The sequence below is a fragment of the Bos taurus genome, chromosome 21 (assembly GCF_002263795.3).
Source record: "Bos taurus isolate L1 Dominette 01449 registration number 42190680 breed Hereford chromosome 21, ARS-UCD2.0, whole genome shotgun sequence".
Lineage (NCBI taxonomy): Eukaryota > Metazoa > Chordata > Mammalia > Artiodactyla > Bovidae > Bos > Bos taurus.
Window position 1 is genome coordinate 28,703,584 of NC_037348.1, and position 27,893 is coordinate 28,731,476.

General features: G+C 42.4%; 1 protein-coding gene and 1 non-coding gene across 2 annotated transcripts in view; one reads left to right on the forward strand and one right to left on the reverse strand.

Moving 5' to 3' along the window:
• Window positions 1–550: 550 nt before the first annotated feature.
• Window positions 551–27,893, reverse strand: part of LOC104975368 (uncharacterized) — a 50,208-nt gene continuing 22,865 nt past the window's right edge. Inside the window, exon 3 of the mRNA XM_059879308.1 lies at window positions 551–5,023. Coding sequence (XP_059735291.1) covers window positions 4,876–5,023 — 148 coding nt within the window. The 3' untranslated portion in view covers window positions 551–4,875. The remainder of the gene's footprint in view (window positions 5,024–27,893) is intronic.
• TRNAG-GCC (transfer RNA glycine (anticodon GCC)) lies at window positions 24,408–24,480 on the forward strand. Its single transcript has one exon. It is a non-coding gene; the product is annotated as a tRNA-Gly (tRNA).

Genomic DNA, 27,893 nt, shown 5'->3' on the forward strand with positions numbered 1-27,893 from the left:
AGCTTCCCTGGTGGCTCAGTTAGTAAAGAGTCTGTCTGCAGTCCGGGAAACCCAGGTTCGATCCCTGGGTGAGGAAGATCCCCTGGAGAAGGAAATGGCAACCCACTCCAGTATTCTTGCCTGGAGAATTCCATGGACAGAGGAGCCTGGTGGACTACAGTCCATGGGGTCACAAAGAGTTGGACATGACTGAGTGACTAACTCTTTCTTTCTTTCTGGCTTAAACATTCATTTTCATCTTGTGGAAAACCAGTGCTTGGTCTTTTCCCAGCTTTTTCATAATCTATTCACTCTTAACCAAAATAATTATCTAAATGGAGCATTTTCTATAATTAGTATTCAGTGGGTGATACAAGTGGGGAGCAGTAATATACTGAGTAAAATTCTGAGAAGAGCTGCACGCGAAGTTTACTGTTAGGTTACAACTGACAAAACAAAACAAAAAAATTGCCCAGGTAAGACAAACTCTGCTTGATGCTTTTTGTGCCAAATGAAAAATAGGATAATATATGACTGGCCAAGAATCATTTCTCCCCATGGATGGTGCTTATGTAAGAAAATGCATCAGACCCAAAATTGTTACTGAAAGGTATGTGTGGGGGTCTGGCTGCTTGCCGGTTAAAAGCCAATAAGCAGGGCAGGTTGGTGGGAAGGAAAGTTTGCTTTATTTCAGATGCCGATAACTGGCAGGGGTGGCGGGGAGAGTGGCAGACATCTGTCCAAAGGCGGACTCCCCTGCTGGCAAGCAAGGGGTGAGAGCATTTATAGACAGAGTAGGGGAGGGTGATTACATGCAGAAACAGCATAGTCATCTCTGTCATCTTCAATTGATCATCAGTGGTCTGACTAGCATCATCTTGGTTCCAGAATGGTTCATTTGCCTGCTCTGGGTCCATCCATGTCACTCAGTGCTAGGCCTCCTTTTTATTTATATATTTGCCTAGTTGTCCACACTGGGGGAAAACTAATCGGATATCATGAACAGGCTGAGAGGTACATGAATAGGGAAATGCTTTACAGGCCATACATTTTATCATTCATACCCAGCTGTCATGCAAACATTGTACGTATCCTTTAAGTGGTACACTTAAAGCCAGCACCGTTACACATTATGAGCAGTTATACTTTACTGGACAATTTTTCCATCCTGAACATTGAGGTCAAAAGTATGGTTAGAAACAAAACAGTTACTTTCCATTAGAAGTCTCTGTTATCAAATCAAATCAATATTCCAGGAGAACTTTTCTTAACAGAGAGAAAAACCAACTTCAGTCTTGCATCAATTTCGCACAGAGTCAGACACAACTGAAGCGACTTAGCAGCAGCAGAAGCAGCACTGTTAATAAAATTCATATACCTAATTAAATTTAGTCTAATCTTAATCCTAACAATGTACACAATTCTTTTTTTTTTTCAAAATTCCCTTTTCACAAACCTTTGTCACTTTCTAGATCCAAACAAATTTGTCCTGTATTTCTTCATCCAGAAACAAACAACTGTAGGACAAAATTATTATCATTTTTCCTCAACAAAAATATTTCAGTTCTTCATACCTTCTCTTTGTCGACAATGTATATCCTACTTCCTTTACATACCAAAATGTTTCACTTATCATTTTTACATATCACAATTTCTAAGAAGGACTGATGTTGAAGCTGAAACTCCAATACTTTGGCCACCTGATGCGAAGAGCTGACTCATTGGAAAAGACCCTGATGCTGGGAAAGATTGGGGCAGGAGGAGAGGGGGACAACAGAGGATAAGATGTTTGGATGGCATCACCGACTCAATGGACATGAGTTTGGTTAAACCCCAGGAGTTGGTGATAGACAGGGAGGCCTGGCATGCTGCAGTCCATGGGATCACAAAGAGTCAGACATGACTGAGCGACTGAACTGAACTGAACTGAACCCTTGAAAGTTTTAACAAAACCAAGAAACAAGTGACTGAAATGTTACACCATCATTTTCTGATTGGCAAACTTAAGAACATACTTCATAACCTCAAAAACATACATTTTTTTTCATAGTGTAATTTTTCTTCAGCGTTACAACATGTATGTTTAATAAACCCAAACATCTTTAGTTTCTGTCTTGGTCTTACAAGAATGCAAAAATAGGTAATCAATTTATGGATTATAGCCAGAATAGCCAAATTATACATTCAATTTTAAAGCCTTTTTTCCTTTGCATAGTTAAACCAAGGCTGAAGATCCAGGCAAAGTGAACTGTGTTTACATTTCAAGGACATGATGAACATCAACCTCAAACTTTTTCCCAGGCATAATTTTGTTTTCTCAGGGTCTGAAAAAAGTGTTTTATTAAGTTAGCTTTCCCTAACTGCATATGCAAAAATAACCAGGTTTTTTTTTTTTAATTTCAAGAGTTTCATCTTAACCAATCTTCCCTGTAGTCCGAAGAATACTATAGCTATACATTGTCCAAAAGAAAATCATCTTTCTTTTTTAGTCATAAATTCACAGTTAAGATTTTTCTTAATCAACTGAACCTGAATTTCCCATTTTACATAAGGCAATAAGAGTACCAATCATACAAATGGAATACATGCCCACACACCAAATGACAGATATGTCATAAACCCTCTCCTACTTGGGGCCTGAGTGCATGCCAAGGGTGACTAGTACAGAATCCCAGGCAAACATTTTCCTGATTCAAATGGTCCTCATTGGTAGTCAAATGTAAGAACCAATTGCAAATTACCCAAATGACACTCACTGGTCATAAATGGTCCTCAACAATAGTCAGATGTCAGAACCAATTGCAAAGAATGCCCCAAAGCACTTCATGCTCACAAACAGTCCTCAGTGGCAGACAGACATCAGAACCAATTGGCAAAAATGCCCAAATAGCAGTCAGTGCTCATAAACAATCCTCAACATCAGACACATGTCAGAACCAACTGGCAAAGTGCCCAAAAAGCACCTCGTGTGTCTCAAGCAGTTCTCAACATCAGACACTCATCAGAATCAACAGGCAAGAATGTCCAAATAGCCCTAGCATTCACAAATGGGAAGGCACACCGGTGGACTTACCCTGTCTTGGAGATTGTCAGCTCATCCCAAATGCAAGTTTCCATTCCACCAAGAAAAGTGTAAGTTGACAGCCAGGGCCAGGCAGGGGAAAAACAGGGAGGATCCTCAAAACAAATGGTTTCAGCAACTGCTAGGAATGTCCCCCAAATCTACCTGGGGTTAGCTAGCTTACAGTAGCAGGCTAATACATTGTCATAGCCACAGCTCTTCCCTGGAAGACTCAGGAGAGCCAGGTGCCATGAACGCTCAGGAGTCACCCATAGCCAGCCCCGCTCCGGGTGCCAAAATCTGTTACTGAAAGGTATGTGTGGGAGGTCCAGCTGCTCACTGCTCAAAAGTCAATAAGCAGGCCAGGTTTGTGGAAGGGAAAGTTTGCTTTATTTCAGATGCCGGCAACTGGGGGGTAGGGTGTCCAAAGGCCGACTCCCCCCACCATCCTGACAAGCAGCGGGTAAGAGTATTTATGGACAGAGTTGGTGGGTGGGGGGTGGTGTTAGATGCAGAAACAACATAGTCATCTCTAACAGTCATCTTCAATTGGTCATCAGTGGTCTGACTAGCATCATCTTGGTTGTTTTAGGTAAAGTTAATCTTCAATTCCGGGAGCACTTGTTCCCATTTCTTTGCGGTCAGTTCTCAGAATTATGGCAGCTCAAGTCCTGGGTACAGTCTGGTCATCATGTAGTTAACTTCTCCACCTGAGGTTTTGGTATCTATAAGACAGCTCACAGGATATGGCTCAGAATATTATCTACAGCCCTTGAGAAAGAACTAAAGGTCCTTGACTATACTTAATGACTACATTATTATTATTTATTCTCCTTAGACTGTTTTCCTTTGTTTCAGCATTTCTCACTTCTCTGATTAAATTTATTCTTTGACTCAGGCAGAAGACACGGTAGGGGGACAAGGATCATAGAATCCTGCTCCATTTCAAAATCAGGGTGAAGCTTTCACTAGTCGGGGAAGGTGACTGGAGAAAGATGAGAATAAAGAAGATCTATGACCAATAAAAAGAACAAGAATTTAATCACAGTCATATCAGCCCCCAACCAGGGATTTCAGAAAGCCTTAATCATGTCCTGTGGTGTTAAGACAACAACCCTACATTTTCCTGACAACAGATGTTGGTGCTTGTATTTTGGTCTTTGCCTCCAAGCGCTGGCCTCCTCATAAAGTCAGACAGCTTTAAAAATGTATGTGTGTATGTATTTGTCTTATAAATAGAAATATATTTGAGGTTATATGAAAGGAGCAAAGTATTTATCTCATCACCCAGTTAAGGACTTTAAAAATATTCATGCCCTATAATGTCCTTTACAACAGTAAAGTAAGTGGGAGTGTTGCTTTGAATTTATGAAGAATAACATATATAATTAATGACTTTCCCCTTCTGTCTGCATTGTACTTGCTCAGTTTTTTTCAGACTTTGTGAAAAGGCTATATATAGGGAAAAACAATGTGTATACGTAATAATAAAGAAATACCCGTGCTCCGTGACAGAGGGGTGGGAGGTGGGAGGGAGGTTCAAGAAGGAGGGGACATACATATACCTATGGCTGATTCATGTTGATGGATGGCAGAAACCAATACTGTTCTGTAAAGCAATTATCCTCCAATTAAAAATAAAATATATTTTCTAATGAAAGAAATAATGTGGACTATCAATGAGACGAAAAATGACCCATTTGGATACACTTATTAATAGTTTGAAGATAGTTCCAGATATTCTCTCTACATTCACCTTTCATATTTAGTGCATAACTGGCATAAGAAGATCTTCAAAATTAGGTAACTCAGATGTATCCTCAGATCAGATCAGATCAGTCACTCAGTCGTGTCCGACTCTTTGCGACCCCATGAAACGCAGCACGCCAGGCCTCCCTGTGCAACACCAACTCCCGGAGTTCACCCAGACTCACGTCCATCGAGTCAGTGATGCCATCCAGCCATCTCATCCTCTGATGTATCCTAGTTGAACACAAAAAAGTGAGAAAAAACTAATTTTGCTAAATATATAATAGAGAGTAGAAGACTGTTGGAACTGTAGAAATCTTCAAGATTGATTCTGAAAAAAAAAATTTAATTCTGAAACTAGTGGCAATGGTTGTTCGACAATGTGATAGGACTAAATGCCTCTGAATCGTACACGTTAACATGACTGAAATGGAAAATTTTGCTATATGGATTTTACCATAATAATAATAAAGAAATGACCTTTCTGGACTTCCCTGGTGGCCAGTGGTTAAGAATCCACCTGCCGATGCAAGGGACTCTAGTTTGATCCCTGATCCAGGAAAATCCCACATGCCAAGGGTCAACTAACCCTATGCATCATAATACTGAAGGCTGCATGCCCTCGAGCCTGTGCTCTGCAACACGAAGCCACTGCAATGAGAAGCCTGCATGCCACAACTAGAGAGTAGCCCCCACCTGCCACAACTAGAGAAAGCCTGCACAGCAACAAAGACCCAGCACAACCAAAAATAAATAAATATTTTTTTTAAGGATGACCTTTAAAAAAAACAACAACCATAATTCATCTAAATAGGCCTGGAAATCTACTTTGCTAGGAAGCTAAGATCTGAGACTTGAAGGAGAAAAGAACAAACCTGGATTGAATTTGCTAGGATTGCCCATCATTGTTTTTGTTGACAACCTGCGAAATGTTTACAAACTTCAAGGCAAACCTGAGTTCAGTCAGTACAATCAGGAAAGACGTGACATGCACTTGGGCCCAGGCAGATGGTACCCAGGTGTCTCTGGATGTTGAATTGGCCCAGTTCCCTACTGAGCCCGTAGCAGAGAGGAGCTGGTTTGAGAGCTACTGATCCTAAGAGTGTGCAGCAGAGTCAGCTGGCCATGAACCGGGCCAGCACAAGTGGCCTTTCATGCCAGAGCCCTGCTGGTCGCCAAGAGGACAATCCCTCCATTCATTTCTTCTCTTTGGACACTTGTAGTCTTGGGGCCTTTTGGATGTTTGTTGTTGCAGATGACAGAAAATAGGGGTGGATCAGTGTTATAATAGGATTTTCTTTCTTTTAAAAAAATTTTTTTTTCTTTTTAAAATACATTTATTTTTTATTGAAGGATAATTGCTTTACAGAATTTTGCTGTTTCCTGTCATGAATCATGAATCAACATGAATCAGCCGTGGGTATACATATATCCCCTCCCTTTTGAACCTCTCTCCCATCTCCCTCCCTATCCCAACCCTCTAGGTTGATACAGAGCCCCTGTTTGAGTTTCCTGAGCCATACAAAAAAATTCCTGTTGGCTATCTATTTTACATATGGTAATGTAAGTTTCCATGTTACTCTTTCCATATATCTCACCCTTTCCTCCCCTCTCCCCGTGTCCATAAGTCTATTCTCTATGTCTGTTTCTCCACTGTTGTCCTGTAAGTAACACATGAAAAGATGGTCAACATCGCTCATTATTAGAGAAATGCAAATCAAAACTGCAATGAGATATCACATCACACTGGTCAGAATGGCCCTCATCAAAATATCTACAAACAATAAATGCTGGAGAGGGTGTGGAGAAAAGGGAACGCTCTTGCACTGTTGGTGGGAATGTAAAGTGATACAGCCACTATGGAAGACGGTATGGAGATTCCTTAAAAAACTAGGAATAAAACTACCATATGACCCAGAAATACCACTCCTAGGCATATACCCTGAGGAAACCAAATTGAAAGAGAAATATATATCCTATTGTTCATTGCAGCACTATTTACAATAGTTAGAACATGAAAGCAACCTAGATGTCCACCATCAGATGAATGGATAAGGAAGTTGTGGTACATATGCACAATGGAATATTACTCAGCCAAAAAAGGAACACATTTGAGTCAGTTCTAAAGAGGTGGATGAACCTAGAACTTATTATGCAGAGTGAAGTGTGTCAGAAAGAGAAAGATCTATACCATATTCTAATGCATAAATATGGAATCTAGAAAAATGGTACTGAAGAATTTATTTACAGGGCAACAATGGAACATTTTATTTATTTATTTATTTGGTTGTGCCAGGTCTTAGTTGTGGCACTCAGGACCCTCCATCTTCATTATACCGTGTAGGATCTAGTTCCCTGACCAAGGATCAAACCTTGGTGCCCTACATTGGAAATACAGAGTCTTAACCACTTGGCCACCAGGGAAGTCCAAGTAGGATTTTCTTTAGACTAGGAAAATCCCTGATTAGAAATAAAACAATAGAAAATGGGGAAGGTGAACAACACCAGGCAGCATAGCTCCTGAGAAAATGACTTTATCCTAAAATATAAGGTGGCCCAGCACAATTCTAGGCCAGGTCATGGATTATTACAGTGTCATACATCAGATGGCCAACAGGGACATGATGAGATGCTCATCATTGCTAATTATTGGAGAAATGCAAATCAAAATTACAATGAGGTATCACCTCACCAGGTCTGAATGGTCATCATCAAAAAGTCTACAAATAAAAAATGCTGGAGAAGATGTGTAAATTGGTGCAGCCACTATGGAGAACAGAATGGGTTCCTTAAAAAACTAAAAAATAGAACTACCATATGATCCGGCAATCTTACTCCTGGGCAAACAATAATTTGAGAATGTATATATACCCCAGTGTTCACTGCAGCATTGTTTAGAATAGCCAGGACATGGAAGCAATCTAAATGTCCATTGACAGATGACTTGATAAAGATGTGGTACATATATGTGATGGAATATTACTTGACCATAAAAAAATAATGCTATTCGCAGCAACATGGATGAACCTAGAGATGATCATACTAAGTGAAGTCAGTCAGAGAAAGACAAATATCATACGATATCGCTTATATGTGGAATCTTAAAAAGAGTATAAAGGAACTTATCTACAAAATAGAAACAGGCCCACAGACATAGAAAATAAACTTATGGTTACCAACAGGGAAAGGGTGGGACAGTGGTAAATTAGAAATTTGGGATTAACAGACAGACCTTACTACATATAAAAAAGATAACCAACAAGGACCTACTGTACAGCACAGGAAACTATACTCAATATTTTCCGATAACTTATATGGGAAAAGAATCTGAAAAAGAATAGATATATCTATATGTATAACTGAATCACTGTGCTTGTTATACACCTGAAACTAACACAACATTGTAAATCAACTACAATAAAATACAATTTTAAAAGAGATGTATCCAGATGAAAATAAATAAATATATTTTTTAACAAAAGAAATGAAAAAAGAAAATTAAGGTTTTTTTCTGGAGGGCCCAGCAAACTTCTCAGCTTGCTCACTAATCCGATTTGGGTCTCATGCCAATTTCTGAACTGATTTAGGGCCATGAATATGGGTCATTCTCTGACCAACCACCTCCCAGGTCTGGAGGTGAAATTTACCTTCACTAAGGCACATGAGGGGTCCCATGGGTGGGCTTGGGGAAAAGAACCACACAAAATTGGAGCTCTGTTAGCAAGGAGGAAGCAGTGAGTGAGTGCTGTGTAAGCACAGAAAATGCAGAAGGAGGAAGGTGCAGGACGGTATATACAGAAGGCTGACAGTTTTTGCTAAAAAAGAGAGAGCTGGAGAGAAAGATAAATATATATATATTCATGTACTCATAAAATAATTTAGATGGGAAACACCCAGGTGTCAGGTGAACTGTTCACTCTACACTTATTTATACTGTAAAAGAAATTTTATTTTGGCCACATAGTTTGTGCATCTTAGTTCCCTGACCAGGAATCAAGCTTACCCCCTGCATTGAAAGTGTGGAGTCCCTATACCTTTAAAATTTTGAACCATGTGAATATATTAGTGATTAGAAAAAAAAAAGAAATTAAAAAAAGTGGACCTTCAGAAGCATGAGAGTGTGAAGGGGCTTGGGGACTCCAGATCTGAACACTTTCAAGGGCTTTGCTGCAGATTAAGTGGATGCTATGCTTACATATTCACCCAGGGTCCCAGGGGGTGATTGTTGGGTCAGATAATCACACACATACACACACACCAAACATAAACTATCAGAAGCAGTGCAGTCTGCATTCATCCTTAGGAAGGATGTCTCTACAGTTACTGCCTCCAATGGGAGGGTCATTTTAGTGACTGTGCGGGGGAGTGGCAGGCCCTTTCTTCTGTTACCAACCTCTGAAGCAGTGGTCCTCAACCAAGGGTGATTTCACAGCTCTCACAGAGGGATCTCTGACAATATCCACAGGCATTTTTGGTTGTCAGGACTTGGGGGTGGGTGCTACAGGTATTTAGTGGTTATTATAAGGGTACTGCTAAACAAGCTGGAGAAGGCAATGATACCCCACTCCAGTACTCTTGCCTGGAAAATCCCATGGATAGAGGACCCTGGTAGGCTGCAGTCCATGGGGTCGCTAGAGTCGGACATGACTGAGCGACTTCACTTTCACTTTTCACTCTCATGCATTGGAGAAGGAAATGGCAACCCACTCCAGTGTTCTTGCCTGGAGAATCCCAGGGATGGGGGAGCCTGGTGAGCTGCCGTCTATGGGGTCGCACAGAGTCGGACACAACTGAAGCGACTTAGCAGCAGCAGCAAACAAGCTAAAATGGGGGCTTCCCTGGTGGTCCAGTGGCTAAGATTCCATGCTCCCAATCCAAGGGCCCAGGTTCACTTCCTGGTTGAGGAACCAGATCCCACGTGCCACAATTACAGATCCCAAGTGTCCCAACTAAGACCTGGCACAGCCAAATAAATAAGTAAGGCATGTTAAAATGGACAGGACAGGCAGCCACCCCCCTCCCCAATAAAAAACAATCACTTCCAAAAGGTCAACAGTGCCACTGTTGAGAAACCCAGCTCTAAGGAAGGAAGTATAAGCCGAGCTCTCCATGGCCACCACGTAAGAAGATACCTGTCTTGTTAATTGCCACTTGTCTTACTCCCAGATGAGAGGTCTTACTAGAATCCTGCCATGAAAAGGAAGTGATGTGGGAAGCTGTGATATCCAGGCTTTAATGGAGTGCAGACACAACCCTCCCTGTCAGAGTTGGTTTGCTCCGTCCGAGAATGGGATATGGTGCCCATGGAGCTGCTGTGCTGCACTTGTCTTCAGCAGCTCACAGCTGAGAAGCAGTCGGACATTCTCCTTACAGGAATGTTGTGATGACCGCCTCCCATGTGCTGCTGCTGCTGCTGCTAAGTCGCTTCAGTCGTGTCCGACTCTGTGCGACCCCAGAGACGGCAGCCCACCAGACTTCCCCGCCCCTGGGATTCTCCAGGCAAGAACACCAGAGTGGGTTGCCATTTCCTTCTCCAATGCATGAAATTGAAAAGTGAAAGTGAAGTCGCTCAGTCGTGCCCGACTCTTAGGGACCCCATGGACTGCAGCCCACCAGGCTCCTCCGTCCATGGGATTTTCCAGGCAAGAGTACTGGAGTGGGGTGCCATTGCCTTCTCTGTCCCATGTGCTGAGCCTTCTTCTAATCTGTACAAATGAAACGGAGCAGGACCCTACGGTCCGTCCCCCCATGTCCTTTGCCTGCCTTTTATCTGTGGAAAACTTTAGTCAAAGAGTAAGTTTAATCAGAGAAATGAGAACATGAAGAAACAAAGGAAAACAATCAAAGGTGACCAAATAATAATAAGGTAGTCATTAAGCACAGGCAAGGACCTTTTATTTCTCCTCAAGGGCTATAGATAATATTCTGAGCCATATCCTGTGAGCTGTCTTGTAATACTGAAAGCCCCACCAGGTGGAGAAGTGAACTACATGATGACCAGACTGTAGCCATGACATAAGCTGTCACAATAGCGAGAACTGGTGTCAAAGAAATGGAAACAAACTGACCTTGGAACTGAAGATAACTGTACCTGAAACAACCAAGATGATGCTGGTCAGACCAATGATGACCAACCTCAAGACGACTGTCAGAGCTGCTTGTACTGTTTCTGCACTGAGCCCTCTCCCTCAGCCTATATAAGCTCTTGCCCCCTGATTGTCAGTGAGGGAGTCAGCCGTTGGACAGATGTCTGCCTTTCCCCACCTCAGTTGCCAGTATCTAAATAAAGTAAACTTTCTTTTCCACCAACCTGGGCTGTTTATTGGCTTTTGAGTGGCGAGGGCCCAGACCCCACACAACTTTTGGAAACGGAAATACACCTAATCTTCGTCAACTCCACCTCACAGATGAGGCCCAGGTAGGCTAAGGTCACTTGTCACAGTCAGACAGCTGGAGACTTGCTGAGGTGACCTCTGACCCCTGGCAGTCTGGTTTCAGAGCCTGACCAATCACATAACACACCCCTGTCCTGCTCCTGCACACCGAACCATCCTGCCTCTCTGCATACTCTTGGGAGAAGGAAACTCTCCTCCATGAAGGTCATTCTGACATACTTTCCAATGAATAATACACAGGAGTGACTATTTTCCCTCATCCTCACCAACAAACAGCGGGTATAGTGAAGTTTTAAAGCCTTGTTATCAACCCTTATTATTTCTGTTTTTCACCTCCCACCTTAAAATGAAATTAAGAATCTTTCCATGAATTTACATTTGTGTTTTGTGTTTCTTTTTCTATGAGAAATTTGCCTGTTTTTCTATTGGGATGTTTATTCTTTTCTTGCAGATTTAAAACACTTTGTTTATTAGGAACATGTAACAATTGACCATCCTGTATCATCAGTTTTTTGCCGAAATTTATCTTTTATAGCTTTTACTGTATTTTTCTCTTCCTGTGCAAAGGAGCTTCATTTTTTCTGTCCTTGGATGTATCAGTCTTTTCCTACTTGGCTTCTTGGGTCTGATGTCACCCTGGGAAACTTCTTACCTATAATATATTGGGTTGGCCGTGTCAACTTAAAGAAGATACACAATGTGAGAGTTGTGAGTTAAAAGCTTTATTTGGGGCAAAATGAGGACTGCAGCCTGGGGGACAGCACCTCGGATAGCTCTGAGAGACTGCTTCACAGAGGCAGGGGGGAAGCTCAATATATAAGATTTTGGTGAAGTGGAGGGGGTTCAATGCAATCAAGCGCTTATTTTACAAAAGGTTTTCTGTTACTCTCGAGAAGCTGATGTCACCATAAGGGATTTAGCGCTCTTTTAGATATGAAGAGATGCAAGGATTGGGGTCATGCAGTCAGTTTCTGAAAATTAAAGACCTGTTCCATCAGTTTCCCTAGAGCTCAGAGTGCCTCACTCCATCCTGAACTCTCTGGGGTGTTGAAGGTCAACAGTTGCAATAGCACAGGGTTCAATCTCTGCAGAGGCAGATGGCAAATGCCCTTGGCAAGCGCCAATTTGCAGTTGACAGCCAAAAGTTCCTTTGGCTTTTTTTCCATAAGATGTTATGGGAAAACATGAACAAACTTTTTAGCCAAAACAAAATTATTCAAAATATTTACCCGTTTCCTTTTTACAGATTCTCACTGTAGAACTCTAATCTTTGAGTCCATCTGAAGTTAATACACTAAATTTGAATGTGCTTGTGTATTTTAACATGGGAAGAATCACAAATAGATCATCTATAATCTTAACATAATGCAGATTTCAGTTGAGTCACTCTGTCTTTTGAGATTTACCGAAAAATCAACCCAAATCCCCGTTGCACACCTGAAGGGAAGCCCAACCCTGTTTCCAAGGCTTCTGTCGGACCCACAGTCAAGTCCTGATTCTCTGCTCTGGCTGAACTGTTGAGCTCGTTTGTTCCCCGACCCTCACCACAGTCTGTTCTCTGTTCCCTCAGCCAGATGAAAACTCCACCTACTGTTTTCATCTGGTTTCAACTTTATTTTCTTGGCCTCCAAAATCACTGTGGACAGTGACTGCAGCTGTCAGTTAAAAGACAGTTGCTCCTTGAAAGAAAAGCTATGACAAACCCAGACAACATATTAAAAAGCAGAGACATCACTTTTCCAACAAAGGTCCGTATAGTCAAAGCCATGGTTTTCCCATAGTCACATACAGATCTAAGAATTGGACCATAAAGAGGGCTGAGCACCAAAGTATTGATGCTTTCGAACCGTGGGCTGGAGAAGACTCTTGAGAGTCCCTTGGACAGCAGGGAGATCAAACCTGTCAATCAACCCTGAATAGTCATTGGAAGGACTGATGTTGAAGCTAAAGCTCCAATACTTTGGCCACCTGAGGCAAAGAGCTGACTCATTGGAAAAGACCCTGATGCTGGGAAGGGCCGATGATAGGAGGAGAAGGGGCCAGCAGAAGATGAGACGGTTGGATGGCATCATCAACTCAATGGACATGAGTTTGAGCAAACCTTGGGAGATGGTGAAGGACAGGAAAGCCTGGAGTGCTGCAGTCCATGGGGTTGCAAAGAGTTGGACATGACTGAGTGACTGAACAACAAACCATTAAAGCCCTTCCCAGCAGACTTTTCTATGGGGGTGGGGGAATGGTGCAGCTTTCCTGCTGCTACACCAACAGTAAACTGGACATTAAAGTTCTTTGGTCAATTCATGCTTCTCAAGTGGCACTAGTGGTAAAGAATCTGCCTGCCAATGCAGGAGACATAAGAGATGCGGATTCCATCCCTGGGTCAGGAAGATGGACAGAGAAGCCTGGTGGGCTACAGTCCATGGGGATGCAAAGCATTGGATGCGATGAAGCTACTGAGCTTGCACATGGTCAGCTCACCAGTTTTGAAATCAAGCAGGACTGTATGGTCCTTGCCCCCACCACCATGTTCTTTCCCTGCCTTTTGCCTGTGGAAAACTTTAGTCAAAAAATAAGTTTAATCAGAGAAGTGAAAAATGCTGAAACAAAGGAAAACAGTCTACAGAGAATAAATAACAATAATGTAGTCATTAAGCATAGTCAAGGACCTTTAGTTCTTTCTCAAGGGCTGTAGATAATATTCTGAGCCATATCCTGTGAGCTGTCTTATAGATACCAAAACCTCAGGTGGAGAAGTTAACTACATGATGACCAGACTGTACCCAGGACTTGAGCTGCCACAATTCTGAGAATTAACTGCAAAGAAATGGGAACAAGTGCGCTCCAGAACTGAAGATTAACTGTAAACAACTAAGATGGTGCTAGTCAGACCAGTGATGATCAACTGACGATGACTGTTAGAGATGACTGTGCTGCTTCTGCATGTAACCTCCCCCTACTCTTGTCTATAAAAGCTCTCATCCCCTGCTTGTCAGGGGAGGGGGAGAGTCGGCCTTTGGACAGATGTCTGCCACTCCCCCGCCCCAGTTGCCGGCATCTGAAATAAAGCAAACTTTCCTTTCCACCAATCTGGTCTGTTTACCCGCTTCTGAGCAGCGAGCAACGGGAACCCGCACACAAACCTTTCAGTAACAGTTTGGAGTTTCTCAATGACAAATTTCTCTAAGAGTCTTAGGCTTCCACCCATTTTGCTCAAACAGATACACTGTATTCTGCTTCCCTCCCACCTTTCTTCCCCTTCCAAACTTCTGTTTGTTTTTGTACTAGGTGTCACAATTTTCTTGTTGAGCATTCCAGGACAAACCACTCCCTCAGGATTTTGTCTTCCAATCAAAATATTTTCAAAAACAAAAAGAGCATTCTATCATTAAACATACCTTGGTATTATCTATTTAAAAACAAATTTCTCTTTCTGTTACAGTATTTTGAAAGTCTTGTCAGTAACACAAAATTTTCAAATGGCTTGTAAGGCTTTCATTTTTTAAAAATCAGGCTTTCATTATTACTTATTAATGAATGAAGTTCATACATCAAAGGATTCTTTCATTCTTAAATTAAGCCTTGCTTAGTAATACTGTGTGTTTCTTGTAAAACATGCTCTTAAGTGTGTATCAGGGATGTGTAACTTCATAAGTAAGTTCATAAGTAAGACTTTAAAATAGGGATGCTCTGTGAGTGTGTGTATCTGTATGGGAGCCACCTGCAGGATGGTTTTAGAAGTCATAATGCACTAACTCAAGAATACATTAAGAAGGCTTCCTTTCTCCTCTGTGCTTTAAAACAGTTTAAATGCCATTGGAATCATCTTTCCCTAAAATGGCTTTATTTATATAAGACAGACTTCAGAACAAAGAAAATTACCAGAGACAAGAGGAAAAAACACTGTTTTTGGTTGCACCACACATCTTGTAGAATCTTAATTCCCCAACCAGGGAACAAACCTATGCTCCCTGCAGTGAAAGTACAGAGTCCTAACCATTGGACCACCAGGGAAGTCCCAAAACACTTTTAACTGTAGATGAACAAAGATGAGAACTCATCTAGCTTTTTCTCAAAAACCATGTAAGCAAAAAGATAACAGAGTAAAACATTTAAAGTACAGAAAGAACAATACTAATCTAGAATGTCATATCAGTGACGCTATCCTTGAAAAGTGAAGAAGGAAGAAAGAGTTTCGCAGAAGACAAAAAATCCAGGTAATTTATTACCAGGAGACATACTTCGTAAGATGTTAGAAAAAAAGATCTTCAGAGATAAGAAAATTGATATTGATCAGAAATTTGATCTATATAAAGAAAGAAAGAACAGTATATATGCAACCAAGAGATAAGATACACAGACATAAAAACACCAAGTTAGGTAAAGAGGCCAGAGGAATATATTCCAAATGAAGAAACAAGATAAAGCCCCAGAAGAACTAAATGAAGTGGAGACAAACAGTCTACCTAAGAAAGAGTTCAAGGTTATTATCATAAGGATGTTCAAAGAACTCAAGAAAACAATAGATGTACAGAGCAGGAAGTTAGAGGCTTTTAACCAAGACTTAGAAACTATAAAGAGAGACAGTAAAAAGATCAGTCATTGCCAGGGGTTCAGCAGAAGAGGGGAGAGAGATTAATAGGTGGAATACTGGAGTTTTTTAAAGAAAATTTTTTGGCCACACAGCATGTGGGGATTTTAGTTCCCCAACCAGGGACTGAACCAGCACTCCCTGCATTGGCAGCTCAAAGTCTTAACCACTGGACCACCAGGGAAGTCCCAAGTATTGGAATTCTCTGGGGTGGTATAACTATTCTGTGTCACACTATAAGGGTGCATACAAGACTATGAGCTTGTGAGAACACACAAAACTGTACAACACAAAGAATTAACTCTAATGTTAGCTATGCACATTGTTTTTTTAAAATGTTAAGCCCCTCTGCATTTAATAACTTTTTTCCTTCAGCATATTTTGTCTTGTATTAATATGCCACTGTGGTTCTCTTACAGTCACTATTTGCATAATATGTCTTTCCCATCCTTTATTTTCAACCTCTTTGAATCTAATGGATTTTTAAAAAAATCCAGCCTGACAATCTGTGAATTCTGATTGGAGTGTTTAATCCATGCACATTTGGTGTTTTAATTTATCTAGTTGGAAGTATCTTTGCCATCTGGACATTTGTTTTCTATATGACTCTTGGTTCCTCTATTCCTCCTCTGTCGCCTCTTTTTTAGTAAATGGATATTTTTTTGTGTATCATTTTCATTCTTGACTTTTGGACTATTTCTGGTTTTAGTTATCTTCCTGCATGCTAGCTCACTTCAGCCGTGTCTGACTCTGAAATCCCATGGACTGTAGCCTGACAGGCTCCTCTGTCCATGAGATTCTCCAAGCAAGAATCCTGGAGCGGGTAGCCGTTTCCTTCTCTAGGGGATCTTCCAGACCCAGGGATCAAACCCTCACCTTTTACATCTCTGGCATTGGAAGGCAGGTTCTATACCACAAGTGCCACCTAGTTGCTCCAAGTCTGAAGCACCGAGGAGGGGTAGAATTGGAATCAGGAGAACCGGTAAAAGTCACCATGTGGGTACAAACTGCTGACCACACTCTCTCCTGGCTTCTGGAAGCTGATTTGGTCCCGTCTTCCTCTCAGGGGACTGATTTGGCCTTTGGTCCCTATCTGGCTTGCTGCTAAGTCCTTGACTTCAGTCTGAGCCTGAGGAATCAGTCCTTCCAACCTGGATCTTCTTACAGTCACTGGCTGTGATTCCAAGGTTTTCTGATCTCTGAGCAGCCCTGCACACCTGCCAGAATTCAGGAAGGAAGCTCCTGTCTAGGTGCTGAAACCTTGGATCTCAATCAGCTAACACTGAAAGGTTCTTTCCAATTCTTTTACTTCCTAATTGCCTTAAAATAGTACTGGAAACATTTCTCACCTTCTGCTCTTCCCATGTGTTATCTCATTGAATCTCTACAAGGTATTTGTTCCATGCTTTTAACACCTTTTTGCCCAAGTTCAGACAAACAATACCTGAAATTGTAACCCCTTTATGATAGGATGAGTTAACTTTAGTTTTTCATATTATGAAACTACAGAATATCTTAAATATGTTTCCTGATAGATTTAGGGCAGCAAATCCCTTCTGGATATTTTTCTCTGAAATTACACTGAAAGAAATAAACAGCTGTCAGGCGGATGCAGGCTAAATCATTAGATTGCTGACTCAGTGCTCTGGAAGTTACAGTGTGTCCTGGAATGCAAGTCACTTGCTCTGACATTCAAGTACTCTCTTTTGGGGGGAAAGTTAACATAAATTAGTTGACGGAGGCTGAAAAGAGGACAGGGGAATAACTAGCAAATGCATGTACTACTAACAACCAGGATTCTAGCTGTACAGGCAGATAGTCAAATAAACAGATCACATGCAAAATATGAGTCATGCCTCATTTAGGATGGCAAAAGCCTGGTGTTAACAATGGTTCTCTTTATAGGCTTCTCTCTCCATGGGATTCTCCAGGCAAGAATACTAGTGTGGGTCGCCATACCTTTCTCCAGGAGATCTTCCCAACCAAGGGATCGAACCCATGTCTCCCGTGTCTCCTGCATTGGCAGACAGGTTCTTTACCGCTAGTGCCACCTGGGAAACCCCCATTAAAGTTACTGAATTATATTTCTTTGTTGCTTGGTCTTGTTTTCCCCTTCAAGACCCTATAAAACAGTTGTAATGAAAACAGTATTTTACAAACACAAAACCAGTGCATTTTATCCTTAAGTCATATTTCATTTCAACCTCTCTCAATGCAGAGTCAAGAGGCTTACTGGCCAGGGTAGAGAGCTCACATGCACCCTCTTTGGCTTGATGCTAGGCTTGAAATAAGGCTTTGTGCATTTGGTTGACTCATTGAGTAGCCATTCGAATGGCCTAGTCCCGACTTGGAACTTAAACCATCTCCCAGAGTGATGAGAGAAGAGGGTCCTTCTGTCTGTCTCTGCTGGGCCTCGGGGCTTTCTTCAGTCCAGTGAGAGAAAGCTCTCAAAGAGGAGATGTGAAGGGAGCTCCTCCTTTCTGAAGGAGGGTGCTACAAGAGAGCAAGAAGGGTCCAGCCACGTGGTCAGTGTGATGTGGGTGTCAAGCTCCAGCAAGAAGGGGTGCAGAATACAGGGGATCTACAAGGGGGCTGCTGGGTGGGGTCCTATGAGTCCATGTGAGGGGACCTAGCTTCCTGAGGAGCCCTGAGCCCAGAGCTCAGCTGAAGAGTTTACCGGTCCCCACCAGCACTGCCCTGAGCTGGGAGCCACCCAGAGTCTTGGTGGTGGGGTGAGGCCAGGCTGCAGGGGCCCTGAAGGCGTCACAGGGAGGATAATGCAGGCTCTTGGAGGAGCTTAGCCAGAGAGATGAGGGAGAAGCTGGGCCTACCGGGGCCATGCCTTCGGAGAGCTGCAGGCTCCCCGAGGCCTCAGCTCTCAAGCCATCAGGGAGCTTAGTGCCCACACAGCCAGGAGTGCCCCTGGGACCCAGAGGAGGACCGTCTCACACTCAGACACTTGGACAGATGGAACTGGGAGGCTGGCCCATGCCCAGTAACAGACAAAAGAACCATTTGTCTCTGAACTTTAAACCTGATGGGCCATTTAGTTGGGTCTGTTGGTGTGTTTGCTCTGTTGCCCTGAGAGGTACTTGAGGAAGGTGGGAAGTTATGAAAACACAACGAGAAACAACGTTTTCTCTGTACATCCCAGCTGTGGCCTGCATCTCTGCAGGTAGGCTACAGGTTGAGGGGAAGCACAAATGTGTGCACACACTCACACCTGGTGTAACAGAGCATGTGGGAGTGAGTTTGAGCAGCAGAGCAAAGCATACACAGCCTTCTCCACGTGGCTCTCTCCTGCCTGATGGTTCCTCCCGGGTCTCATAGTGGCCTCCTGCAGAAGGGGTGGCCTCCTGCAGAAGGGGGCCTGGACGTCCTGCCTACATCCCTTACATTGGAGCTTGTGGCACCACTGCAGAAGAGCCTCCACACAACATGCCTTTTCTTTCTTTTTAAACCACTTTATTGATGTATGATTGATATGCCAAAAGCTGTATACTTAATATATGCAAATTGATGAAATGGAGATAGCTCTATATCTATTAAACTATCACCACAATCAAGGCCTTTAAGTCCTCTTTTTTAATTAATTAATTACGTATGTATTTTTTGCTGTGCTGGGTCTTCATTGCTGTGCAAAGGCTTTCTCTAGCTGCAGCAGGTGGGAGGTCCTCTTTATTGTAGTATGTGGCCTTGTTGTCGTGGCTTCTCTTGTTGTGGCACGTGGGCTCAGTAGTTGTGGCACAAGGCTTGGCTGACCAGGGATGGAACTCAGGTCCCCTGCATTAGCAGGCGGATTCTTAACCACTGGACCACCAGGGAAGTTTCCTTTTTTAAAAATGTTTATTTTATATTGAAGTATAGTTGATTGACAATGATGTGTTAGTTTCAGGTGCACAGCAAACTGATTGAGTTCTAATAAACAGGTATCTATTGTTCCTGGTGGCTTAGAGGTTAAAGCGTCTGCCTCCAATGTGGGAGACCCGGGTTCTATCCCTGGGTCGGGAAGATCCCCTGGAGAAGGAAATGGCAACCCACTCCAGTATTCTTGCCTGGAGAATCCCATGGATGGAGAAGCCTGGTAGGCTACAGTCCACGGGGTCGCAAAGAGACACAACTGAGCGACTTTACTTACTTACTTATTCTTTTTAAAGTTATTTCCCCATTTAGGTTATTACAAAATATTGAGCAGTTCCCCACACACCACTTTATAAGAAGGTTCACCAGGGCAGGGAGCTTCTGGTTCTTGAAGCCAGGTTGGCCTCAGTGCGGCCAGTTCTCACCCAGAGGAAGAGAGCCTTGCCAGGCCTGGGGCCCTGAACCATCACCTGCCTCCAGCGTGTGGGTAGTCTTGTGTTAGGGGGACTGGTCAGCCACCCGCAAGTGAGCATCTTCATGTGAACACATGATTATGGGCTCTTCACACACATGATGTTAATTTTGTAGCTAACTTTTTATCAGATGAAGTGTTTACCCATCTTAGAGTTGTTGGAGGATAGCTATCCCAATGTGGTGAGGGGGGAATTGAGGTGTGAACGCAGTGAAACTGCCCCTCTTGGGCACTGGAGATTGTTCCCATCTTCTTGGCTCCCCCAGACTCCCCAGGATGAACAAACCTTCCCCAGACTGAATGGCACTGGCCTTTCAAAACCTCTCCAGGAGTTTCCCAACTCAAACTTAATACGGAAACTTGAAAAGCTACACATCATTGTCATAATTATATTGTGTTGAATATACTTATCTCTGTATCCAATAGTTCATCCTTTTGTTTTCAACTAGTCTCTGAAACCATAGTTGTGAAGGCCTCTTTTCTACCACACTGAGTTGATTCGAGTTTTCCTTATCTTCAAAAATGTCTTGGGCCTTCCCTGCTGGTCCAGCTAAGATTCTGAGCTCCTAATGCAGAGGGCCCAGGTTTGATCCCTGGAGAGGGAAATGGCAGTATTCTTGCCTAGAGAACATGGACAGAGAAGCCTGGTAGGCTACAGTCCTTGGGGTCTCAAAGAGTCAGACACGACTGAGCGACTGAGCACAAGGAACTAGATTCCACATGCTGCAACTAAGAGTTCGCATGCCACAACAAAGATCGGAGATCCTGTGTGCCCTCACCAAGACCTGGTGCAGACAAATACATAAATAAATACTTTTAAAAAATAGAAATGTCTCACTTCATCATCTTTCTCTTTTCTGATTTTTCTTTCGAATATTGATGGATACAGACTCTGCAGGACTTCCTGAATTCTTCCCCATTGAGCTCATCCTCTGTTGAGAGAATGGCCACAACTTGATGAAATATGGTACCAGTGTCGGCCTCTCTTTCCTCTGGAAAATTCCAGAGGCAGCCAAAATTCTGAAAAGATGTGCTAAAACACACAGGCAAGGCCAACTGTTCCAGACTACAAACTAAAAAAGATCAAAGAACTGATCGCCTGAGGTCCCTGGCATGGGCTCAGCATCTGTCTCCACTGGGGTTGGCCATGTATCTTCATGGGGCTCTCTTGGCATTTTGGGTGGGACAATTCTTTGCTCAGAAATATTGCACACATTATCAGATAGCATCCTGGGCCTTCAGGCACCAAATGGTGGTAGAATTTCCCTGTTGTCATGGCAACCATGCTGACCCTAAATGTTTCTGAATCCCCCTTGAAGGAAGTCTCTCCTCCAACTGAGATCCATTAGCTCTTCCTAAAAAGTATGTGCAAATGATTCTAGAGTTCTTCGTTTAGATAGAATTTCATGTTTGCAATCAAGTCTTTAAAAACATGAAATTCTAATTAAACAAAGGGCTCTGGAATCATCATTGGTACTTCTTAGAGCTAATGGATCTCAGTTGGAGAACAGTCTTTGGGCCTCCCAGGTGGCATTAGTGGAAAATAAACCACCTGCCAATGCAGGAGACATGAGATGTGGGTTCTATCCCTGAATCGGGAAGATCTCCTAGAGGAGGGCACAGCAACCCACTCCAGTATTCTTGCCTGGAGAATCCCATGGACAGAGGAGCTTGGAGGTCTACAGTCTATGGGATCACAAAGAGTCAGACACAACTAAAGCGAATCAGCACACATGCAATCAAGTCCTTAGATCAAAATCTACATTTTAAAACTCAATGAACTAGCAGAACGAAGGGCTCTAGTGGGAATCATGTTTGTCTCCCACTGCCCTTAGTTTTTCAGTCTTTCTAAGTTAAGTGCGTCCTCACAGAAGCAGCACTGGCATCATCTGAGAGCTTGTGAGAAATATAAACTCTCTTGAATCAGAATCTGTATTTTTGACAAAATCCCCATTTAATCCATATGCACTTTAAATTCTGAGACACAGTGCTTTTTAGCGAATGCCCTGGACAGTCTTGTGACAGCTCTTGTAATTAGACTTTTCCCCACTCAGGGGCACAAATGATTTGGATCCCAACCTTCAGTGTTATAAATGCTTCCCATTTGCACTTTGATGTTGTGATGGGACCAGCCACGTCTTTACCAAAAAACCACTGTGCTCCTCACCAGCGTGGTCTCCAACCACATCAACTAAGCACTCTCTCTCTTTTTTAAAAGATTTATTTATTTAGTTTTCTATTTTGGCTGTGGTGGGTCTTCGTTGCTGTACAAGGGCTTTCTCTGATTGCCACCAGTGGGGGCTACTCTTCACTGTGATTCTTGGACTTCTTGTTGCCATGGCTTCTCTTGTCGCAGCACAGACTTCGTAAAGGCTCACAGATGATCTAGAGCCTGGGCTTGGTAGTTGTGACATACAGGCTTAGTTGCTCTGTGGCATATGGGATCTTCCCAGACCAGGGATCCAACCAGTGTCCCTTGCATTGCAAGGCGGGTTCTTAACCACTGGACCACTAGGGAAGTCCTAAACTGTCTTATAATTATGAGAAAGCCAGAATATCAGGTGATCTCAAATATTCCTCTTGCAGTCTATGATAATGTGTTTCTTTTCCATTATGGTTTCTTGTTTTTTTTTTTTTTTTTTTTTTTCTTAACATTTATTGAGCTATGCCTGGTCTTGGTTGCAGCACATAGAAATCTTCAATCTTTGTTGTGGCATGTGGAGTCTTTAGTTGCCGCACGCAGGATCTTCTTTTAGTTGAGGTATGTGAAGTTTAGTTGTGGTATGTGGAATCTAGTTCCCTAACCAGGGATTGAACCCTGCCCCCTGCACTGGAAGTGCAGGGTCTTAGCTACTGGACCACGAGGGAAATTCCTCCACTTATTTATTATAGGATATTGAATACAGTTCCCTGTGCTATACAGTAGGTCTTTGTCCTTTACCTATTATATATATAGTTGTATGTATCTGCTAATCACCAGCCTCCTAATTTATCCCTCCCCTACTTCCCCCTTGGCAACCACAAGTCTGTTCTCTGTTTGTGAATGTTTCTGTTTTGTAAATACATTCATTTGTGTCATATTTTAGATTTTGCACGTAAGTGATATCATATACTATCTGTCTGCTGTTGACCATCTGTATGTCTTCTTTAGAGAAATATCTGTTTAGATCTTCTGCCCATTTTTGATAGGATTGTTTGGATTTTTTTTTTTATATTGAGTTGTGTGACCTGCTTGTTTATTTTGGAAATTAATCCCTTCTCTGTAGAATAATTTGAAAATATTTTCTCCCATTTAGTAGGTTGTCTTTTCATTTTGTTGATGGCTTCTGTTGCTGTTCAAAAGCTTTTAAGTTTAATTAGGTACCATGCACAAATTTTTGCTTTTATTTCCATTACTCTAGGAGAGGGATCTATAAAAAATACTGCTGCAACGTCAAACAGTGTTATGCCTCTGTTTTCCTGTAGGTTCATTTCCTTTTTGTTACACTATGGTTTTTTTCTTAAGTGTTAAGATCCATTTGTTTTATTTTAAGTTAGAGTATAGTTGACTATTAATAACAATGCTGTGTTAGTTTCATATATACAGCAAAGTGATTCAGTTATTCATATACATGTATCTATTCTTTTTCTAATTCTTTTCCCATTTAGGTTATTACAGAATATTGAGCAGAGTTCCCTGTGCGGTACAGTAAGTCTTTATTGGTTACCCATTTTAAATATAGTATCATGTACATGTCATTTCCTTTTGAGAGAGCTATGGAACAGACTCCTGCTTGCTTCCCTTGGACACCTCTGTGTTGGGTAATAAACATGAGGCAGACACTACAGGCACAGCACTGGAGGACTGGAATCCTGGACTAAGCCAACCCTGAAGCCTGAAGCAGTCCTTCCAGGAACAGGACAGACGTATCTAGCAGATGAGGTTAGGGTCAGGAGGCTGTGACATGAGAGCTGTAACTATAAACACAAAGCCATTTCAATCCAACTCTAGTGGGCTTGCAGGCTTCTGGTTAACAAAAGTGAAGCCATTTCTAATGTATAATAAGTTATAGTTTTAAAAGTACTCTCACATTCAGGTCTTGTTTGACAGTGACTGTGCAAGGCAAACCCTCCACCCCACTGCACAGTGAGGAACGGAAAACATCATGGGGGAAGCTCTGGTCCAAGGCCACGCATCTTGTAAGAGGCAGTAGTGGCACCTGACCTAAGTGTGCTTCCGAACCAAGGTTACATTCCCTGACTTTCCTGTGAACCTAGGCTGCTGGTCTTCAGGCATTTGTACCCACAAACATTCAGGGGACATCCCTGGTGGTCCAGTGGTTAGAACTCCATGCTGCCAACGCAGGGGGCCCAGGTTCAATCCCTGGTCAGGGAACTAGATCCCTTACTACAGCTAAGATCTGGCGCAGTCAAGAACGTAAATAAAAATAAATAAATATATATATATATATTAAAAAAAAAACTAACAAACATGTACTGAGGGCCCCTGCTGCCTCCAGAGCAGTGGGACCAGAAATCCCTGGAGAGGCAGGAAGTAGGAAGCGGCAGGAAGAGGACCATTGGGATACAGCTGCTGCCAGCAGGACAGCATGACCTTTAATCCCTGCCCCTGCCCCCTACCCTTGCATCCAGTCCTCAAGACTCAGTGTTAACATGTAGCCTCCAGGCTGCGCTGAGGCAGGAGAGAAGGACCTAGTGCCCCTTATCTGATGGAAGACCCCCAAGACAGACATTAGGGTGTGATGCTAGGGAGCCCCAAATGGCCTATGTCCCACTAATCGCTAAGGCTCCTGCCATCCCCAAAACTCTGGTGGCAAATAACAATGAATACACTTTAGCAATCTCCTTCCTCTGGAGAGTTCTCTTTCTTTTAAAAATAATACTTCAACTGATTTAAAGAGAATTCAGTCTGAAATATGAGAGCACAGTTGACAATGGGTTCAGAGAGCTGACCTCAATCAAAAGTTAGGAGAAAGACACGTGTGACAGCATCCTTGGGCTCAAACTTAGTCCCAGAGCTTCGGCTGAGTCTGGGAATGTGTCATTTAGAAGCAGAGTAGGCATTGCACACATCCTTTTGCTTCTGCACAAGCACAGGCACGCCACAATGGTGGTGTCGCCTTTGTTTTTAATCCTTCGTTCATTTTTAGCTCCTAAAGCACAAAACAGAACTCAAGAAGTGTGAATTTACTTGAACCAAACTGTAAAAAGGTTTTCTCAACCTCTGAAAAATGCGGCTACAGAATTCACAACAGTTTTAATTATAACACACTAAATTAATACATTAAAGCAACTCCACTCTGAGGTTGAAATCTCTATTTTTATCTCCAAGCAAATAACAGACCAGAAGGGAAAGTTACTACATCGTGAGTGGATTGTTGAATCTAAGCATTAACAACTTCTTGGACATTATTTTGTACTGCAGTGCAGAAGAAAATCATTTACCTGAAAATATACTGTAAATAGACCGAGTAAAAAATGTAAGATTTTTTAGAAGAGCTTTTCTTCCCACAGGCAAAGAAAGAATGAGCACATAAAAAACACTGCTATGCAAATTGTGGTCTCTCCATACAATCTTCCATACAATGGAAGATTATTCAGCCTTTAAAAAGGAAGCAAATTCTGACACAAGCAACCACATGGATGAACCTAAGGAACAGTATGCTGAGAAAAACAAGCCAGTAAAAAGACAACCACTGAAGCCCATGTGCCCCAGAACCTGTGCTTCACAACAAGAGACACCCCTGCAGTGGGAAGCCCGCACACTGCAACTAGCCAGCAGCCCCTGCTCTCTGCAACTAGAGAAAAGTCCACATAGCGATGAAAACCCAACACAGCCAAAACTAAATAAACAAATAAAATTATTTTTTAAAAGACAACCTACTGAATGAGAAAAAATAATTGCAGATGATATGATTAACAAGGGGTTAATATCCAAAATTTACAAACAGTTCCCACAGCTCAATATAAAACAAACAAACAAACAAACAAACCCGAAGAACCCAATTAAAAAATGAGTTGAAGGCCTGAACAGACATTTTCCCAAAGAAGACAGATGGCCAACAGGCACAGGAAAAGATACTTAACATCACCAATCATCAGAGAAATGCACATCAAAACCACAATGTGATGTCACTACACATCTGTCAGAATGACCATCATCAAAAAGACCACACATAACAAGTGCTGGTGAGGATGTGGAGAAAACCCTACACTCTTGGTGGGGCTGTAAACTGGTGCAGTCACTATGGAAAACAGTATGGAATTTCCTCAAAAAGCTAAAACTACCATGTGACCCAGCAATTCCACCTTGGCCATACATTGGAAGAAAATGAAAACACTAATTTAAAAAGATCCATACACCCCAATGTTCATTGCAACACTATTTACAATAGCCAAGATTTGGAAGCAACCTAAGTGTCCATCAACAGATGAGTGGATAAAGAAGATGTGATTTATATATATTTATATATATTTGGGCTTCCCAGGTGTCTAAGCAGCAAAGAATCTGCCTGAAATGCAGGAAATGTGGGTTCGATCCCTGGGTTGGGAAGATCCCCTGGAGAAGGAAATAGCAACCCATTCCTGTATTCTTGCCTGGGAAATCCCATGGACAGAGGAGCCTGGCGGGCCATGGTCCATGGGGTCACAGAGTCAGACACGACTGGGTGACTAAACAACAACAAAATGCATGTATGTGTATATGTAATGGGATACTGCTGCTGCTAAGTCGCTTCAGTTGTGTCCGACTCTGTATGACCCCATAGACGGCAGCCCACCAGACTCCCCCGTCCGTGGGATTCTCCAGGCAAGAATACTGGAGTGGGTTGCCATTTCCTTCTCCAATGCATGAAAGTGAAAAGTGAAAGTGAAGTCGATTAGTCGTGTCCAACTCTTAGCGACTCCATGGACTGCAGCCTACCAGCTCCTCCGTCCATGGGATTTTCCAGGCAAGAGTACTGGAGTGGGTTGCCATCGCCTTCTCCAATAGCCATTAAAAAAAAAGAAATCTTACCATTTATAAACTTGGATCGACTTGGAGCATATTATGCTTAGTAAAATGTCAGACAAAGAAAGATAAATACAGTATTTTATCACTTATATGTGGAATCCAAAAAATAAATAAATGAATGTAACAAAAGAGAAATAAACTCATGGACATAGGGAACAAACTAGCAGTTACCAGTGGGAAAAAGACAGAGGGGAGGGGCAAAGTTGGGGAACAGCTACCAACTGCTGCTGCTGCTGCTGCTAAGTCGCTTCAGTCGTGTTCGACCTTGTATGACCCCGTAGACGGAAGCCCACCAGGCTCCCCTGTCCCTGGGATTCTCCAGGCAAGAACACTGGAGTGGGTTGCTATTTCCTTCTCCAATGCATGAAAGTGAAAAGTGAAAGGGAAGCTGCTCAGTCGTGTCCGACTCTCAGCGATCCCATGGACTACAGCCTACCAGGCTCCTCCATCCACAGGATTTTCCAAGCAAGAGTACTGGAGTGGTGCCATTGCCTTCTCCAACTACTGTGTACAAAATAAATGAGGACTTCCCTTGCAGTCCAGTGGATAAGACTCTGCTCCCAATGCAGAGAGCCTGAGTTCAATCCCTGGTCAGGGAACTAGATCCAGCATGCTGCAATTAAACATCCCACGTGCCACAACAAATACCCAGTTCAGTCAAATAAATAAATATTAAAAAACAAAATAAAATTTCTCTTTCAAAAATAAAATAATATAAAGTACAAGGCTATATTGCATGGCACAGAGAATATAGCTAATATTTTATAACAACTTTA